The 20,169-nt window shown below is 36.3% G+C and overlaps 4 protein-coding genes across 4 annotated transcripts; 1 reads left to right on the top strand and 3 right to left on the bottom strand.

The window, feature by feature from the left end:
- Positions 1-143: 143 nt before the first annotated feature.
- LOC120016360 lies at positions 144-716 on the bottom strand. Its single transcript, XM_038869099.1, has one exon. It carries the CDS (start codon positions 685-687, stop codon positions 346-348), a length of 342 nt encoding a protein of 113 aa, XP_038725027.1. The 5' UTR covers positions 688-716; the 3' UTR covers positions 144-345.
- A 7,836-nt stretch (positions 717-8,552) lies between these two features.
- LOC119979921 (dirigent protein 22-like) lies at positions 8,553-9,131 on the bottom strand. Its single transcript, XM_038822542.1, has one exon. The coding sequence runs from the start codon at positions 9,129-9,131 to the stop codon at positions 8,553-8,555; it is 579 nt and encodes a 192-aa protein (XP_038678470.1).
- A 2,388-nt stretch (positions 9,132-11,519) lies between these two features.
- Positions 11,520-12,179, bottom strand: LOC120015998 (dirigent protein 20-like). Its single transcript, XM_038868537.1, has one exon. It carries the CDS (start codon positions 12,156-12,158, stop codon positions 11,577-11,579), a length of 582 nt encoding a protein of 193 aa, XP_038724465.1. The 5' UTR covers positions 12,159-12,179; the 3' UTR covers positions 11,520-11,576.
- A 6,006-nt stretch (positions 12,180-18,185) lies between these two features.
- On the top strand, positions 18,186-19,528 carry LOC120015982 (transmembrane protein 45A-like). The gene has a single exon (XM_038868523.1). The coding sequence runs from the start codon at positions 18,330-18,332 to the stop codon at positions 19,269-19,271; it is 942 nt and encodes a 313-aa protein (XP_038724451.1). The 5' UTR covers positions 18,186-18,329; the 3' UTR covers positions 19,272-19,528.
- The last annotated feature ends 641 nt before the right edge of the window (positions 19,529-20,169 follow it).

Raw genomic sequence — 20,169 nt, 5'->3', positions numbered from 1 at the left:
GTTATGAATTATAATGAGCATACACCACTCACCAACAGCTACAGGAGCTGGCTCTAACTCTGTCCATCAGCTTATATGTCAAAAATTCAATCCCCAATATCAATTCAAGGTATTAATTAATCCCATCAATATGTAAAAATAAATAGAAGTGGAGAAGAACTCTCGCAGAACCATCAAATTGGAATGCAATATCTTAACATTTGAAACAACAAGGAATCATTCAAAAGAAACAGAGGCAAAGATTCACCTTTGAAAACCTTATTCTACATCACATATCACCAAAAAATCATCAATCCTTGTTGATACCCAAAAAAAAAGTAAAAATCCCCATACCCAGATGCCGATTCAATCGGATTCAGTAGAAGCGGCAGCGTCCTCCATCTGAAGACGCTCGAGGGCCTTATTGTGGGCCCAGGTCTCGATTGTGAGATCGGGCTTGGCGTTGAGTCCCACTCCAAGAATGACAATGGTGCCGAAGCTGCCGATGTAGCAAGGCAATTCCCAGTCTTCCCACTTACGCGATTGTCCCGCTGGTAGAGGGGTTCGGTTGAAGAGGTACCCTTTGGGCCGCTCCTCGTGGCCCGGAGAAGTCCATCGGCTGTGTCCAGACGTCGCGGAGCCGCCACGAGTGCGGAGAGACGGCAAGAGGCGCTGACGGAGCATGCTGGAGGTCCTGCTCAGAGACATGACGATGTCGTTCGCAATCTACAGCCGCGCCCGAGAGAAAGCGCAGTATAAATGGACTTCTCGAGGGAGTTTCGGGCTGTTATGGGCCAGGCCGATATGAGCTATAAGCCCACTAAGAAGCAAAGATATCTTGAGAGAGTGTGGACTGGATCAATTTTGGGCTCAAACTGGCATGAAAAGATTAGGCCCTAAAGCTGGACACCAACCTGGCAAGTGGCAACCCAACAAGACAAACCCTGAGCCTCCTTAAAAATCGAACCTAAGGGCTGGGCCCCTTACAAACCTTAAGCCCAATAAAAATAAGAACCTATGACAACTTGAAAGAGGTCTGGGCTCAAAATAAATCCTTGGGCCTTCAGAAATATTATTTTTGGGCCTTATCTCTTGGACACTAAGAAAATAACACAAACCGGCCTTTGATACTGGGCTTCGCCCTCCAAGTTTAAACTTGGGGACATTTCCTAACCGGTACTTATGTCATTTTTAGACATTTTAAAGGTCCACCAAAGAATTTTCGCTCTTTTAAGTACACATAATAAACTAATTATATTTTTACCCTAATTATAACTGCTCCCCATGAAAACTTCCGCCTATTTTTCTTCTCTCTTTCTGTATTAGATTTGGTTTTTTTTTTTTTTTTTTTTTTTTTTCACAATTTTAAACTTAAAAGTTTTGGATTTGTTATTTCTCATCTCCCTTATTTTCGTTCAGGTGCTTGGGATGGTTGGATTTTTGGTGGTGGATGCGGTATCTTAGTCAACAATGGGTTGTTGGTTAAAATGGTGAACTTGATTGCGATAAGTCTATCTATAAGTGGGAGGTCATAAGTTCATGTCGCATATGTGTTTTCATTATCTCAATTGGTGAGATGACCCATTGCTTAACTCAGTGTGTGCGAATGTCATCTTACATTATTTTCCCACAATAGACCTCGACCCATGTCTCAACTGATTCATGAAAAAAAATGGTGTCTTAGTCTCGTCGCTATTTGACTTAAACTTTGGTAATTGGTGGGTCTTTATGGTCCTTTGAAGTTGTTTTTGTGAACCTTTCAAGTATAATTTCTCTGTTATTTGTCAAGTTAGTCTTTGAAAAATGATTGAGGCTCGTCAGGTTAGTCTTAATTTGAAGAATGATTGAGGCGTTAGAGCTGGTTCTTGTTTATTGATTTGGTTTACCTTTCATTTCTCTAGATCTCAAAGGAGAATCAAAGAATAACAAAATTTGAAGAAAATAAGCCAAAATACTTGATTGTAAAATAATGTTGCTATCTCAACACATGACCAGCCGATGCTGATGTGTGAAAAGATAATAATTACTAATTAGTGTTTTATTTGAAGTTGATGTGTTTGCTTTTGGATGTTGTCATGCTGATCACAGCCTCACAGGTGGCCTGTGTAGGTAAGGCCCAACTTATGTACGTAGCTCGGTGGCCAGTCATTTTTGTCAAAGGCCTGAAGCTGGAGCCCATGAAGGAAAGAAAAATATAATAGCCCACGAAAATGGTAACTGGAAGCGCATACTCATACACGTGGCGAACTGATGACCCGACGATCCATTCACATACGCATATGATCTTGACCTACACCTACCATTTTTGGGTTCGAGTCCACGTGTTCAGTAATTTTTTTTATCAGAAATCCACACCGTGTTAGATGATGATATGACATATCTTATCTTCAATTTTTTTAACTGAGAACAATTCAGCAAGGGTGTTTTAGACAGTGCAATAAATCTAAACTCGAGATAGGCTAAGTACATGCAAACTCGTTCGACATGTTAGTTGGCTCGACACCTAGTACAAATCACTTCCAAATAACTGCGTAGCATAGAATCAAACTCCCAACCTTAGTTGATATTCTTTACGCCCTAAATTCAAATAGATAGCCAGTCAGAGTACTATCGCCAAGTGATTTTAACATTCTTTACAGAGTATATGGAAAGCACACTAACAACTTCAAAAAAAATTGAACATTTTAACAAACCACGAATATACAAAATGAAGCTTCTACTTGATTAATTATCAGCTGGAACAAAAATACACGATTAAGCTAGCCTATATATATATAGAAGTAAACCAAATAACAAGCCAAGTCTGAAGTCCCTTTATTTCTAAAACGTATCGATCATCAACCTAACCTCATCTAGTACTTAAGGGAAACCAACGGTCATGAAAAGAAGACTGATAAGAAATCATAAACAAAAGGAACACAAGCAATGACGCTACACCCCATGGAGACCCTCCAGCTTGGTGGGTCGAACCCTGCGCCGGCCCCGGTACGAAGAACGAAACTCCGCCGGATAAGCAATACAAGACTATTAGTAGAACTAGAGGAGAAAGTATGAGTATTAGCTTCGCCTGGCTTATGAACCACTCGAATTTGGACTCATAGTCTGCATACCATGAGAAACCCAATACGAAAAATAGTATGACCATGAAGAAGCATACGTGGGCTGGAGGGAAAGCCAAGTACTCCAATAAGTATTCATAGTTAGAATAATATCTATAGTCTCTGACCATATTTTTGTGGAGAGAAAGAAGAGCAAAAGAGTTTGAAAGATTTGTTACTAATTATATGGTTAATTTGAGAAGAGAAAGGTTATTGGGAACCAAAGCATTTATAGAGGGTAAAAAATGGGATATTTTTTATTTTTTATTTTCTGATATGATTAATTAGCTAGATCGATTCTGTAGCATAGGGATGATAAATGGGATGGGTCGGTGTAAATTACTCGAGTCAATGAGAATATAATAAAAACTCGAACATTCTTGTGAGGATGTAAACGCCAAAAAGAGAGAAAGAAAAAAGGGTAAGATTTTGTGTGGCTTTACTTGCATGATAGAGATTCTACTTTGTCCGCCGAATCCTACAGATAATTCTAGGGACGGTGACGAGTTTCGGCGGATAAGATTCATGTATCCAGGAGCTGTGGACCAATGAGGCAATGACACCACCCACACCGTGGACGAGAATGTGGGGTCATGAGAAGAAAATAGGGGTTTTTATCTATAAGGACAAAACTTAAAAGTTGTATTTCAACAAAGACAATCTAAAAAAAACTTTAGAAAAAAGGATAAAGCTTAGCAACTTATCAAAATACCCTCGCTCCTCCTTGTTCTTCCTCCTTTCTTCTTCCTCCTCCTTCTTTCTTGTGTCACCATATCGGAAGTTGGCCGTCCGGCCATCATTTTCGACGAACGAACTACCAAAATGAAGCTCTAGGTCAGCCCGATCAAAGCTTAGTCATCACCAACAATAGAAAATCACTTGAGTTGCCAAAAAAGCTTCATGAAATCACGACCACCGTTTGAAAAAGAGCTAGATCCGACCAATATGACCAACGCCGACGACCATCAACACCTCCAATCAACTCCACAGACGAAGGCGCATCACCTTTGAGGTTTTATTGCTTTTTTGAACCATTTTTTTTCATCTGAAATCGGATCTGAATATGCAGATATTATATCTGTTTCGTATATGATATTATATCTGTTTTGTATATGTCAATATTATATATGTTTTGTAGCTGTCAATATTCTTCCGAAATCGAATTTGAATATGCAGATATTATATTTGTTCTGACATGTTATCGGGTTTGGTCATTTTGGAACTTCAAACATATTAAGGACAAATAACATTTTAACAAAACATATAACATTTAGCATGACAAATATCAAATTAATCGAAACAGATAACATATCGCCTACAGTCTGTAGATCTCACATTAGAACCAAAAAAACCACGAAAATCACCACAAAAACTATCGAAAATAATGATATGATGACAGATCGAAGGAAAACAACAAGATATACAAGTCTCGTGGTAAGTATGAGTAGATCTAGTTCGAACACAACAAAAATCCGAATGAAAAATCACTAAAAAATGTCATAGAACTCTCGAATAAGCCATGAGGGGCGGAGACGAAGCTTCCGGTGGAGGTCCAAGATGAATCATGTTCAGGAGTCATGTGCCATGTTTTAGACAATAAATCCATATATTTTGACTTTTTGTGTTTTTTGGAATATTAGTTCAAACTATATGGACATTATGGAATAAGACTTTTAAGGGTGTTCTTATTGGAACAAAACTTTTCATTGAGGGACTTATCCTTAATTTTCCCAAGAAAAATATCCTAAGGTTTTGAGGAAGTTGAAATAAAACAAGAGGGAACATTTGTATTGGGAAAGTTGGGATCCACAGATGGTGACCCATCAGTTCATGTTACCTTTAATGGTTGAGCTTATCTAATAATCTGATCTGAATCTATAAAGCAAACTAATGATAGAGATGTTTATATTTCTCTCTCTCTTTTATTTGTATGATGAGTAGTCATTATCCGTCGGGTACACTCCCGATAAATCTATCGGATCTGCGTACTAGTCCACAAACTACATACGCATATCAGATAAGTTCATAGAAAATTCACATGCGATCTCAAACATGACTACCATGCACCTTACTATTAGACCAACACCTTAATTAGGTCAAAAGTTGGTGACAGATGGAACGAAAAAAATTGTATTGTGTGAGTGTGAGCATGATTTGGGCTTGAACTAAACTCAGTCAAACCTTCATTAAAGATAAATACGCAATCGTAATCATATATCTGGATATGTAAAATTAATGATCTTTTTAATGGATATTTGATATATGAGAATTTTGCCTAAGCCACGTTACCATAGTTCTAAAAATAGCATTCACATAACAGTGGTTTAATCCTATATATACCAATGTCAAATTGTGTGTGGTCCATGTTGAAATCAGATTATTACATGATTCACTATCTGATGACTTCATTGGGTAGCCATTTGCGTTATTGAATCATCATACAAAAACTATCGTCATATATGTCTTGTTTGTTATCACTAACAACTGTCTATTGGTAAACTTGAAACCTCAATAGATTGATTGGTATCGAAATTGTCTAATTTTACCCGAGTGACTTAATTGGAACAAATTGAATTATCGGTGACCAATTTGAAACAATTGAAAGTTCGGTGATTAAATTGGAACATTGATCATCTTTCGATGACCAATAGTTGTATTAACCCATCATAAAATTGTCATCAATTGGAGCATAGGCTTATATCTCAGAACTGTGCCACAGGCCTTGTTGGCCAAGCCCAAAGCGAACTATAAAAAAACTTAGGCCACAAATTTCTTTAACGCTGTTGTTGGGCTTGCAACGAATAGCCCAAGAAATTCCAGTTCTTGAGCCCAAAATGAATGGCCCAACACATCCCAGTCGCTTACAACTTACAAGTCCAGTCCCAGCATGCGTAGATTTAACGTCAATTCTTTTTTTTTTTTTTTACTTTCACTTCTTATTTTATTTTATTAGGACAGATTGCACACACAATTAGTAGGAGATGTAGGTGATGATGGCTTGCAATAGTGTTGGAAAATGTTGTAATTTTGAAAATATTAGATAGCATATTTGAAAGAAAATTAAGGACTTGGATACAATTGGAAGACGTTTATGATAAAATTAACTAATATTGTAACTAAAAGGTTAAATTACAGTGATGCAACGGATCCGGGGGCTCCGTAATTTTTTTTAGAATAGGAGAGCACATCATTTTAATTCAATGGTTTGAGAGGTGTGACACATCACAACACACATTTGTTTTTTGATTTTTAAAACTTATCTGATTTTTTCTCTGCCATTAGATGCGAATTGTAAAACTCTAAGTAATTGTAGAACACCAAATAGTCCAAATCTAGACCAACCACACTTAGTTTAATGAATTTAGGGTTCCACAATCTCCTCGAGTTTACAATTCATATCTAATAGTGAAGAAAAAAATAAGATAAATTTTAAATTAAAAAAAAAATTATATGATGTGGTATACTTTCCAAATCATTATATTCAAAATTTAAACTCTATGATTTTAAATAAATTACGGAACCCAATCAAGCTGGCCATTGACAAAGAGTGAATAATCTAGAGAGAAAGCACCATCACTAATGCATTACGTACATAAACATTATACTCAACAATGGCATCTCCTGATGTTTGGTTAAACATATAAGTACTGGCCTCAAAATAACCTCTAGCAAATCGGAAAAGCCCGCTCCCTCCGATCACCGGCATCTCTCTAACCTCAGAGAAAACTGTATTTCTCCCCAAGATTGTGATTGTACTGCCATTGTACTTGCCTTCATTGATGAAAATAAAATTCATAACCATCAACAACACAAATTCTTCTTGTGATGCCAATGCATATAACCCTTGTGCCCTTCCTACCAATTTTGAGCTCAATTTTTGCCCTAATGTTAACGGATCATCGATCATTGCTATCGCTCCGAAACAGGTCTTGGATGGTGATTTCACTACCGGAACTTAAGTGGGGTTTTGCCGCTGATCACAATGTCATGCCAATAGAACTGAAAATGGCTAAGTTTCTCCTTCTTGAGACTGATGAGCTTACGATCTAGGGTTCGAACAAAGTCTTTGTTTGTTTCTTCTCCATTGACAAGGACTGCGACCAAGTTTGAGAAGAGTAGGAAGATGAGGAATTTGGAGTGTGTGATGGGAAGAACCCTAGCTCTAGCCATGGTGTCCGTTTTCAGTACTGGTTTGATGATCATAAACAAATAAATAAATGTGCATAGAATATGGCATTATGAAGGGCTGTTGGACCAAAACCTCATCGTGTGACATGGGCTGTCCAAAATTCCATCATTAGTAGTAGGTAACAATATTATATATAAGAGATTGAATTGAATAGTGGAGGTTTTTGCTTTCATTTGTGGAGATAATGGGAATAGAGCATGCATATGTAGCATTGAATTGAATAGTGGTCTGCCACAAACTATAAGGAAACTGAAACTTAAAGGTTAATTTTTCCAAGTATTGTTCATTAATCTTGCAAACTTAATTAGTGTCCGTTTGATCCTACTGTTTATGTTCACATTCACATATGCAGTCGTGCAGAGCTGGTTGAACATGAAGCTGTTGGAGTCCCACATGTACATATGTATCAGCAATTTTTTATTTCACTATATATATAACCAATTTTCACATACGAACAAAAAATATGAACCAACTTTGTGAACTTACTTTTCAATCATAGATGCGACGGATCCCACAGCAAATATGTGGTCCCACTTTTGTTGTGATTTATTACAAACATTGAATTTTGTATTCACATTTTTTTGTTCACGTGTAAGAAATACCAACTAGTCTTAAATTACTAATATTAACAACTTTTTTTTAGTGTCATCTTGTTGAGAGAATCTTGATTCACAGACATTAACAAAGAAAAGTATACAAATTAATTTGAGAGCATCAATAATGTAACACATAAACATTATGCTCAACAAATGCATTTCCCGTCTTTGGATCGTAATCATCAGTTATAACCTCAACATAACAGCAGTGATAGGGATCCCAAGAATTAGTATCCCAAATATTTCAAATATGATGTGTTACACAAAGATGATTTATTTTATTTTCAACTTAAATACAAAGTGCTCGTACAAATCCACTCATTGATTGACACATCATATTTAGAACACCGAAAGTTTGGGATACCTATGATTTTTGTCTAACATAACCTCTAGCAAACTGAAAAACCCGGCTACCACCGGCATCTCTCTAACATAATCTTTTATGATCGATTGTTTGGCCGTGTTGGTATGTACAACCAGTAATCTTGGAATATTGGATGGAATAATGAAAAGAAAAAAAAACTCATACTCACTTTATAAGTTCAAAAGTGATTACAATAACATCACAATCCAATGAGCGATTACAAACAAACGTCAACATGCTTTGTTGAATTGAAATCAAACTTGACAAACACAATCAATGCAAGCTAATTGGCCTAATAAGAGACCTCAAACTTATGACCATATCGATCAATAGTGCAACACATAGGCATCAAACCTAATATTGGCAACTGGGAAGACAAAATAGTAAGTTGTAACCTTCACATAACCCCTAGCAAACCTAAAAAGCCCAGTACCACCGACAATTGGCATCTCTCTCACCTTCGCTTGAAAATTGTTCCGTCCAACTGTGGTAAATGAGCTACCATTGTACTTCCCTTCTGTGAATATAAAGTTCAGTACCATCGATAAGCCGAACTCTTCTTGTGCTGCGTACGCGGACAATCCTTGTGACTTTCCGATTACTTTCGACCTAGGATTAGGCTCTGCGGTCATGGGATCGTCCATAACCCTAATTTGGCCGAATCTTGTGGCGGATGTCTTGCTGGGTGGTGCGGATACAATTGATGTTTGGTTTTGGCCTTCAGCAAGATCATGCCAATATAAGGTCATGTATGTGAGCTTTTCTTTCTCGAGATTCAATATCTTGGGGTCTAAGCTTCTTGCGAAATCATGATTGTCTTCGTTGATCGATTTGGCTGCGAGATTTGTGAAGAGATGGAAGAGGATGAATGAGAAAACTAGAATAATGTAGAAGAGGCCAGTCATGTTAATTCACACTTTTAGAAGGCTAGCTAGAAGCTCGAATGAATAGTAAGAGTCGACTCTCTTAGTAAGAGAGTAAGGAGATCACTCACCTTGTATTGCAATTTATAGTATGTCTGATTGATCAAGATCACCAATATATAATTAATTTTAAGATTCTCCATATATACCGACACTTGGATAGGCTTTGCAATCTGGATAGATTGGTAATTGGAGATAATATATGTCATTCAAGTATGTTGGAGCAGGTTGCCATCCGCAAATGATAATAAAAATTCGCACATGTTGTTATCCTAACTATTGAGGTGGACACACATGATTCAAGTGAATTTAAAGAATCCACATGTCCTACATGATACACATAAAATCATGTGCATACAACTTAACAGCTGGGATAACTGGGATACCAGCTGTTGGGATCCCTATTGTCACTGTTTGCAGTCATCATCACATGAATCATGCTAATCACATTGTTAATTATGAGTCAAAATGGAATGGTGAGATTTATCTTTAATATATAAACTTAACAACCTAGGTATATCACAACGGTGAATCGCTATGACGCTAAACCTATGGATTCTGAATTCGATTAATACTGAGAGCAATACTCTTATGATTACGCATTGAGTTTTGGCCCTACTTAAGCCGTCGTCAACTGAGAAACTTTTGTGCGCGCATGTTTGATGACCTTGAGTTAAAGCTTATATCGGATATCCAAATCACAAGCTTGTATGGTGTCTCGGTTACATAACAAATTATTGCGATCTCTTTCACTGATTCATCTAGATTATATTATGTATCAACTTGTGATTAATTTGGATGTACAAATATTAATGTACACCTACCACGTTCTTCTGAATTTCTTTTTCTTGTGTTTTTTGTTCCTGTCATATATAATATAAAGCATTTTATTCCTTACATGACATTATTGTACTGTACACATTAATTTCATTTTGTCCGTACTTCCATGTATATACATGTAAGGCTAGAATCAATTACCAAATACATATAATATCAGCAAATATACTTTTAGTGGGGTGATTATATAAACAAAAATGATACATCCCATCACTTTGCTATCTCAATTATCTCAGCGGTTGAGTTGGACGCATATGATTCAAGTGAATTCGTGAGCTCCACATGTCTAATATGATGCACATGAAATCTTATGACCATATTAATTCAAGTGAATTCGTGGGCTCTACAAGTATTGCAAGCTTTGGCCTAATAAGAGACCTCAAACTTATGACCATATTGATCAATAGTGCAACACATAGGCATCATACTTAATATTGGCAACCGGGCAGATAAAATAGTGAGTTCTAAGCTCGACATAACCACTACCAAACCTATAAAACCCCAGTATCATTGACAATTGGCATCTATCTAACCTTCGTTAGAGCGTTGTTCCTTCCAATTATGGTAAATGAGCTACCATTGTACTTGCCATCTGTGAATACAAATTACAAAGTTCATCACCATCGATAAGTCGAACATATTTTCTTGTGACGCGTACGCGTAAAATCCTTGTGACCTTCCAATTAATTTCTAGCTTGGGTTAGGATCTACGGTCAAGGGATCGTTCGTAACCCTAATTGCGCCGAAGAGTGTGGCGGATGTGTTGGTGGGTGGTGGCACGGATACAATTGATGTTTGGTTTTGGCCTACAGAAAGATCATGCATGCCAATATAAGGTCATGAATGTGAGCTTTTCTTTCTTGAGATTCAATATCTTGGGGTCTAGGCTTCTTGCGAATTCATAATTATCTTCGTTTATTGATTTGGCTAAGAGATTTGTGAAGAGGTGGAATAGGATGAATGAGAAAACTAGAATGATGGAGAGGAGTTAGTCATGTTAACACTTTTAGAATTAGTAGCCACGAGCTGGGCCTTGGCCCTATTACTCGGTCGGCATGTGAGAAATTTTTACATGCTTGGGTTTCATAGCCCGAGTTTAAAATCTTTAGATCTATATCGGATATTCAAATCGCAAGCTTGTATGATGTTCGCTACCTGTTTGATTAAATGCCCAAATGAACTACATTATTTTTGGTGACTTCCTTCACTGCTTGAACTTATTTTTGGTTTTTGCCACTAAGAACGTCATACCAATAGAAACTAAAATGGTTGATGCGATTAACTTCACAAGTGATTACAATAACATCACTAGTCTCATGAGTGATTACAAATAAACGAATTTGGTGGCTCTGCAATTTCATATAATTTACAGGGAGGTGTGTCACGTTACATCATATTTTTATTTTTAAAACTTGTTAGATTTTTTTCTCTCTACCATTGGATTAGAATTGTAAATTTTAAGAAATTCCAGAGTTTCGGCATCCCAAACAAACGTCAATGCGCTTTATTGAATTGAAATCAAACTCTAGAAACATAAGTACTACAAGCTTTGGCCTAGTAAGAGACCTAAAACTTGTGACCATACATTGATCAATAGTGCAACACATAGGCATCAAACTTAATATTCGCAATCGGGTATACAAAATAGTAACTTGTAACCTTCGCATAACCCCTAGCAAACCTGAAAATCCCGGTACCACCGACAATTGGCATCTCTCTCACGTCCGCTGGAACGTTGTTCCACCCAACCATGGTAAATGAGCTACCATTGTACTCCCCTTCTGTGAATACAAAGTTCATTGCCATCGATAAGTCGAACTCTTCTTGTGACGCGTACGCGTACAATCCTTGTGACCGTCCAATAACTTTCGATCTACGATAAGGTTTTGCAGTCAAGGGATTGTCCATAACCCTAATTTGGCCGAAGAGTGTGGCGGATGTATTGGTCGGTGGTGGGACGGATACAATTGATGTTTGGTTTTGGCCTTCAGCAAGGTCATGCCAATATAAGGTCATCTGTGTAAGCTTTTCCTTCTTGAGATTCAATATCTTGGGGTCTAAGCTTCTTGCGAATTCATGATTATCTTTGTTGATTGATTTGGCTTCGAGATTTGTAAAGAGATGGAAGAGGGTGAATGAGAAAGCTAGAATAATGGAGAGGAGGCCAGCCATGTTAACTAACACTTTAGAAGCTTGAATGAATGTCAAGAGAGTGAGGAGATCACTTACCTTGTTTTGCTATTTATAGTAGATGTCATTGATCAAGGCCACAAAAATCTAATTAATTTAAATACTCTCTCCCTCTCCCTATATATATATATATATATATATATACCGACAATTGGATACCCAATCTGGATAGATTAATAAATGGAGATATATATGTCAGTCAAGTATGTTGGAGCAGTTTGCAATCATGATCACATGAATCATGCTAATGACTTGTTAATTATGAGTTAAACTAGATTGGTGGGATTAATATTCAATAAATAAACTTAACTACTTTGGTGATACCAATAAATTTATCCCATACTCACTTACCCACAAGACAATCGGAACCCCCAAGAGCCGCTCTCTTGCCTATCTCTTGGATCCCCTCTCTCTCAAGTGTTTCCTCTTTCTGAGTTCTCTCTCTAGACGGTGCTCTCAAAGTTACAAACAAAGAAACCCTAAAATTCTATTTAAAACTATTGGGGAATTGCATAATCCCATCAGGTGTCCAGACGGTTCGAGTAGTTGTCCAGATGGATGCTCTTCTGACCTGAAATTGGGTTAACTGTTCGGATGACACCTAGAGGTGTCTGGACAGATCTGTCCGGATAACACTTGGGCCCGTCCGGATACTAATAACAATAACATATGCAGAAATGAGTCAAAAATTCCACAAATCTCCACCTTGACGAGTTTCAAGCAAGCAAATTACTTCACCTACTTCAAAACAACTCCACCAAGTGCGGGCATATCAGAACAACCACTAAGAACGCCAACAAGCAAGCAATCATGACGCCAACAACCAATGCTCAACTTGAGCCAACACATGCCATGCGCTGAGCGTTGACCATACTTATCTTATCGTTAGGTGAGAAACTTCTGTGCGTGCAGCTTGATGATCTGAGTTTAAGTCTATATTGAATCTTTAAATCGCAAACTTATATGGTATCGTGTTACATTATGTTGATCTTTCACTGACTCATCTCGGGATTATAATATATATCAACTTGCAATTTGGATGTACAAATGATTTACACCTACCACGTTCTTCTGAATTTCTTTCTTGTCTATTGTTCCTGTCGATCGTATATAATGTAAAGCATTTTAGCCCTTATATGGCCTTATGTAGTGAACACTTAGCGAAGTGATAATATCAAGCACTACAAGCATTTCGAGTTATTCATTTATTTAAAAAAAATCTAGGGCCACGACTCTTTAGGTTTGTATTGGAAAAATTATTTTATGGGTCGGCACAATAATATATCCATAAACTGCAATGGTGATTTCTGGAATGAATTACAAATTATTCAGAGTGGCTATTGTGTTTTGGACTTTTTTTTGTGACCAAGTGAGTGCAAATAGTCCATAGAGTTACTCTGTTGTGTCCATTCATGCATTGTTCGCTACCTGTTTGATTAAATGTCCAATTGAACTGGATTAGTTGTGGCCACTGCCTCCAATCACCGGCATCTCTCTAACCTTGGAGAAAACTGTATTTCTTCCCAAGATAGTGATCATGGATGCACATGATTCAAGTTAATTCGTGGACTCCACATAAAATCTTTTGCATACAACTAAGTAGTTGGGATCCCTATATTTAATAACTGTTAAATGAAAGTAAAGGTCGTGGTCATTAGTAACCCAATTTCTTCTTGATGTTTTGGTTTTTGTCAGAAAGAACGTCATGCCAATAGAAACTAAAATGGTTGGATGAGATTTATATGTACTTGACATATGAACCTATAGACTTGCTTGGATTTGAAAAAAGGGTGCGTTAACTTTTCAAGGCTTTAAGCCCATCTGTAATGACTTTGTGAACCGGATGTACTAACAAAGGCCCAAATTCTAGAAACTTGTCCTTTTCCAAATTTTCATTCATGAGCCACACGACACGAGGCCCTTGGACTGGTCATCAATCATTTTCTCGCCGTTTCTAGTCGCACGGCACGAATGACAAAACTTATCCGTGAAAATTCAACGACTTTCGTTTATATATGTGGGCCTTTTGATTTTGATGGGTCAAGCCCATTAACGAAGTAATTAAAAAATCGGATAATTGGCAGTAAGAGCATTTTAGACAACTTAATTGTAAAAAGTCATGGATATTTTTAAAATTGTAAAAAAGTGCAATTTAAGGGTAATTTGGTCATCTGACTTAAGATATTTTTTAGTTTATACCTATAATACCCTCCTCTTTCTTCTTCTTCTCCTCCCTCCAACTATCCAACTCTAGTGTGTCCTCTCTTTCTCTCATTCTTCTCTACTAAAAGTTATCTCCTTCTTTCTCTCCTTCTTCTTCTTCTTCTTCTTCTTCTTCTTCTTCTGGTTCTCGATCTGGTTCTTCGTTGTCTTCTTCTCCGTTTTTGGCCGAGTTTCTCCTCTCTTCATCTCCTTCTTCGTCGTTGCTCAATCTGGACTGCGTCGAGTTGCTCTGCTTCGTTTTTGACAGATCTGGACTATGCTTCGTTGTTCAATCTGGGTTGTGCTTTGTTTTTTTGCAGATCTGGACTCTGGTTCGTTTTTTGCAGAGATGTATCGCTATAGTATCACTATAGTATCACTATAGTATCACCAACACCAAAAAACCACTAAAATGATGAAACTAGTATGCATACTTCATCTTCCTAACTACTTTTCCTTTCTTGATTTTCTTTTCTTGGTTACCTCTCTTGTTCGTTTTGAAAAAACATTTACAAGTGCAGAGATGTATCACTATAGTATCACGAACACAAAAAATTCATTAAAATGATACAATTGAACCAATATGCATACTTCTTCTTCCTAATTACTTTTCCTTTCTTGGTTTTATTTTCTTGGTTTGTACATCTCTTGCTCGTTTTGGAAAAACATTTACAGCTGCAGAGATGTATCACTATAGTATCACGAACATCAAAAATCCACTAAAATGACATAATTGAACCAGAAAGACATGTAATGCTATCAAATTTACATTCTAACATTTATATCATCATTTTATGAGCCAAAAATATAAATTGAACACTAAATTGGATCTTCTATTTAAAAGTATCACTATTGTATCACAATTCGTGGAGAGAGAAAATCAAAATTGAGGTTATTTTGGTAAAAGATGATCCCCAGTGTACTTTTTTAAAAGGATCTTTTAGTGATTGCACTTTTTTACAATTAAGTATAACCTAGTGTACCGGCCTCCAAAAGTCCCTTAAAAAATTTCACATGACTTGGAAGGGAAAACATATAATATCACCTACTCAGGATCTTTTTCGGAATTTCATTTCTTCTACTTATTAGGGAGAAGTTTCCTTAATACTAACATAATCAAAGTTTCTTTCCTTTTCTTCTATTTTTGGAATTGTGGTTTATGCTAAAAGTCATGCAAAAGAATGAAAGTTGCATTTGGATTTTGGGTGCACTTTTTCTACACTTACATGTTCTAGTTTCTTGTAGTCTAGATAGAAAGAACATCTCCATCTTCAACCAAATATTTCCTGTGGGCCGCTCCTCTCTCTACCTTAAGTTACTTCACAAACATACTAATCTCCACTAAATATCATATTAATTAATTAATATGATATTTTAACTTTATAAATTAATTAATATTAATTAATCTCTATCAAATAAAATTCTTTATTGAATTATAATTTTTTAAAAAATAATATGTGTAAATCGGTTCAATACTGATAAAAACAGTCCGATTAAATTGGTTTTGACCGGCATGGTTCAATTTGATATTTTAAATTAAATCATGTCGGTGAAGGGTTTGATATCCGATTTAATTGGTTGAACCGATGCATGCCGGCCAGTATTTAAAACACTGATTATATGTTCTAGTTTCTTGTAATATAGATTGAAAGAGCATCTTCATTTTCTCATTAAAGGAACTTAAGAATACTTCATTAAAAAAAATAATATTAAGAAGAAAAAAGATGAAGAGGGCCCCAAATAATTAGATAACAATACTCCTTCCACGCAAACCACGTGAATTGGGTTCCCTCAAACTCAAAGAAAGCTTTTAATTCAATGCATTCGATTAGTCCAAATAGAGAACAATCTGAACATGATTATGATGCATGATGGAGTTCAGATCAACGGTCAGTATTAACAGTTTGACCAGCTTATTTAATACGCGACCACCCATGAGCCGCAAATGGAACAACAATATGTACTTAAGGTCTAAAGGAGAATCTTTTACAACTTGATCTCATATTCTTCCATCACTAGCAATTAATTAACCAAAGTGATTAATTAAATAATATTATGTAATTACACATATGTAGTGACGCATAGAATCATAGCATCAATTAATCAAAGTGATGCTTATCAAAAAAAAAAAACCAAAAACCAAAGTGATTAATTTAAATAATATTATGAAGTTACACATATGTAGTGACGCATAGAATCATTACATATTTGCTAAAGGGTTTAGGACAAGCAAGAGATACAATGGGATGATGTTGGCTTGGTGGTAAGGCATATGTTAGTCATGTTTTGTTATTAGGGTTTAATCATATTCGAAGGCATAAGTTTACATATGGATTTTCATAGGTTTGTTTGGTATGCATAGTATGTGAGTTAATACGTAAACTCGATAGATTTGTTCAGTGTACTACGCTCAAAGATTAGTGACTGTGGTTTCGTCATGATCGGTATATGCATGTCAGCAATGACTTAAATCAAATGGTCAACATTTAAGAATCTCTGGATATATATCAACATTTAATTGGGTGTCAATCATAAAGAACAATAGTAAAAAATATAACCCTGAGGGATAGCTCAGCTGGTAAGACCTGGACAGTTACACTGACAGGTCCAAGGTTCGAGCCCCCAAAGGGCCACTGGAGGCTTACATGGTCGTTAACTTCAGGGCTCGTGGGATTAGTCGAGGTGCGCGTAAAACTGGCCCGGACACCCACGATAATCAAAAAAAAAAAAAGAGTAAAAAATATTAATTTTTATATTCATATACAATGTCACGCTTATAATCAATTTATTTTTTTGAATATTTATAATAAGGAAAAACAGTACCAATCCCTGTCTTATTGTTTCATCCAAAAGATTTGTTTTAATTTTCTACAATAAAATCCACATCAAATCATATCTAATTTGTGTGTCCTATTCATTTATCGTTACACCAACTAAACATGTTGCCACTATTGACAGCAAGTCCTATCCAAATGTTTTTGAACAACAACTACTTTTTCTTAGAGAACGATACCATACAATTTTGTCTTTTGAACATTCGATATGACTATAGCCTCGGGCTATCAAATCCGTATGAAGACATGATAAGTTGACACTCACCCATGCTAAGAAATTTTATCTTCTTTCAAATGAGGGACTTGTAATAATTTTCTTCAATATGGGAAAAAGGACAACACTAAAGAGAAACAAGGGGTGAGCTTCATTGTTTCATAGAGAATTTTCAAAACGGCGTCGCCGCCACAAATATACATTGAATATTATAACATTTTTTTATAGTGACTTGTAAAATGGATTGACCTTGGATCATGGAATCAATATTTGACTTGGCATTGGGATTGAGTTTTCTTATATCCTTGCATTTATGTGATTAAGACCCAAATTTGGTTCATCTCTTCTAATATTAGAATGGACAATACGTACACGCAAATTCATTTTACAAGTGAATTAAAAAAAGCTTCTTGATCATGTGTTCGAGACCAAATATAATTGTCATGCAAATTATGTGAATTTTTATTTTTTTTAATAATTTTTTTATTTATTGACTGTCGTGCCGTTACATGACGCGATGTATAATTTCCAAACGTTTCAATTTTGAGTAGATTTATGGAAAGATGAAAATTTTTAAGAAACATCTTACATTCACAATATTAACCAACCAAACAAGGTATTTCATTTGGCCAAAAAAAATTCTTATTCAAGTCATCCACATAAACAAGTTTTTTCAAACTTCCTTAAACGTTATCATAGAAGCCTCTAGATCCCCCCCCCCCCCCCCCCCCCCCCCAACATTTTCAACACCCATTGTCCCCCTTAAAGCCCCCACAACCAATCCCCCCCTCCATTCTTCATCAACAATTCCCCTGTTTCTCTCTGTTTCATCACCACAACAGTTTCTTTTCCTTTCCTTCACTTTCTCTGCAAACAAACAACAAGAAACCCAAATCAGAGATTATGGGGACTCTAGTGGGACATGTTGGACCAGGAGTAGCCTTCTTTGTACTTGGTCTCTGGCAACTTTTCAACCACATCAAGCTCCACTCTCTTAACCCACGAAACTATACTTCTTCTCCATGGTTTCCTACCTCAAAATTGAGGTACATGGAGCTCTATTTTATCATGCTTGGGAGTTCAATTTCTATAGCCATGGAGTTGATCATTGGCCCTGCAGCTCACAACCCATTTGACAATGACTGGACCATACCATCAAACCATCTCCACAACTTTGAACATGCTTCAATCTCAATGACTTTATTTGTCTATGCAATCTTTGCTCTTGTTCTCGACAAAATTGGCCCAAAATCAGCCCAATATGGCCTAACTCTATTGATTGCATCCATAGCTTTTGCCCAACAATTGCTTCTCTTCCATCTACACTCAGCTGATCACATGGGTGTTGAAGGCCAATACCACTGGCTTCTTCAGCTTGTAATCTTTGTTTCACTATCAACAACCCTTATTGGGATTGCTACACCACAGAGTTTCTTGGTTAGCTTTGTGAGGTCTTTGAGTATTCTGTTCCAAGGAGTTTGGTTTATTGTGATGGGTTACATGCTTTGGACACCAAGTTTGGTCCCAAAAGGTTGCTTCATTAACAATGAAGAGGGTCATCAAGTGTTAAGATGTAGAAGTGAAGAAGCACTTCACAGGGCCAAATCATTGGTCAATATTGAATTCAGTTGGTTCTTGGTGCTGATTACAGTTCTGGGTGTGGGTTTCTATTTGGTTTTGGTGAGAATTTATGGGGAGAAAGTCGAGTACTCAACATTGAGAAAGGAAGAAGAAGAAGAAGAAGAGGCAGATGTTGAATCACAGAAGAAACCAAGTAAACTTGATGTGGCCAGGAGTTTTATTCAAATGGGTCAAGCATTTGGGCCAATTGACATGGAAAGGTGAAATTAATTAATTAAGTGGTAGATGTGATTAGGTGTTTGTCTACAAAATTTAATTAAAAAAGGCTGACAAAGATGTTGGCTTAATCATGAAAGCAAAGAAAATTGTATGAATTTGTTGTGAACTGTTTGGCAATAATGGTCTTTATTACATAGGGTGAGTCCATGGTGTGTTTGAGATATGAATTTATTTGTATTCATAAAGTAGGTAAATAAAAGAGAGTTTGTTTATTATATATTTGACATCTTAAAACAACCAAACTTATGTAAGAAATCTTCATTTGATTTTGTTTCAAAACTTTCATTAGTTTTTAAACATGTCGCAATATCCCTTTGATTCATGGATTATATTAACATTATAGATCATGAACTTTAAACTACAACTTTGAAAACAAAGCATTCAAGGAGACTTAGATTATTTGTGTTTGTTGCAATATAATTGGAGTAATAACACTTTTGGTCATTGAATTAATTATTTGACCTTTTGAAGTCACATCAGTAAATTGATTGTTCGAAAGGTCTAGAAACTGCTTGTGTGATATTTTTGAAACAATTTTAAATTTTCGATACTTAAATTGAAACGTTTGAAAAATGAGTTTTCGAGTTGAATTGGGTCAAATTATTCAATGATCAAAAGTGTTATTACCCCCAATATACTTTGATACATATCATAAAACTTTTTAATGATGTCGAGTGATTGTGTTCTGCCAAACCCAACCAACCTTTGTGCAAATGATTCAATGAACTGACATTTTTATTCATTCTCAAGTGTATAGCCGCCTCATCCCTTCACCGAAGGTGATTGTGTTTGTGCTAATGATGTAGTTAAGAATCCCACGACAAAGAAATGCAATCCAATTGAAAGCGTAAACAATATAAAATAAAGATTTGATTGATAGAAT

Source organism: Tripterygium wilfordii, chromosome 15 (genome assembly GCF_013401445.1).
Source record: "Tripterygium wilfordii isolate XIE 37 chromosome 15, ASM1340144v1, whole genome shotgun sequence".
NCBI classification, from domain to species: domain Eukaryota; kingdom Viridiplantae; phylum Streptophyta; class Magnoliopsida; order Celastrales; family Celastraceae; genus Tripterygium; species Tripterygium wilfordii.
This window is presented reverse-complemented; position numbering and strand designations above follow the sequence as displayed.

Bases quoted from the DNA above. Each gene is read 5' to 3' on its own strand.
- LOC120016360 (XM_038869099.1), bottom strand. From the start codon at position 687: ATGTCTCTGAGCAGGACCTCCAGCATGCTCCGTCAGCGCCTCTTGCCG.
- LOC119979921 (XM_038822542.1), bottom strand. From the start codon at position 9,131: ATGACTGGCCTCTTCTACATTATTCTAGTTTTCTCATTCATCCTCTTC.
- LOC120015998 (XM_038868537.1), bottom strand. From the start codon at position 12,158: ATGGCTGGCCTCCTCTCCATTATTCTAGCTTTCTCATTCACCCTCTTC.
- LOC120015982 (XM_038868523.1), top strand. From the start codon at position 18,330: ATGGGGACTCTAGTGGGACATGTTGGACCAGGAGTAGCCTTCTTTGTA.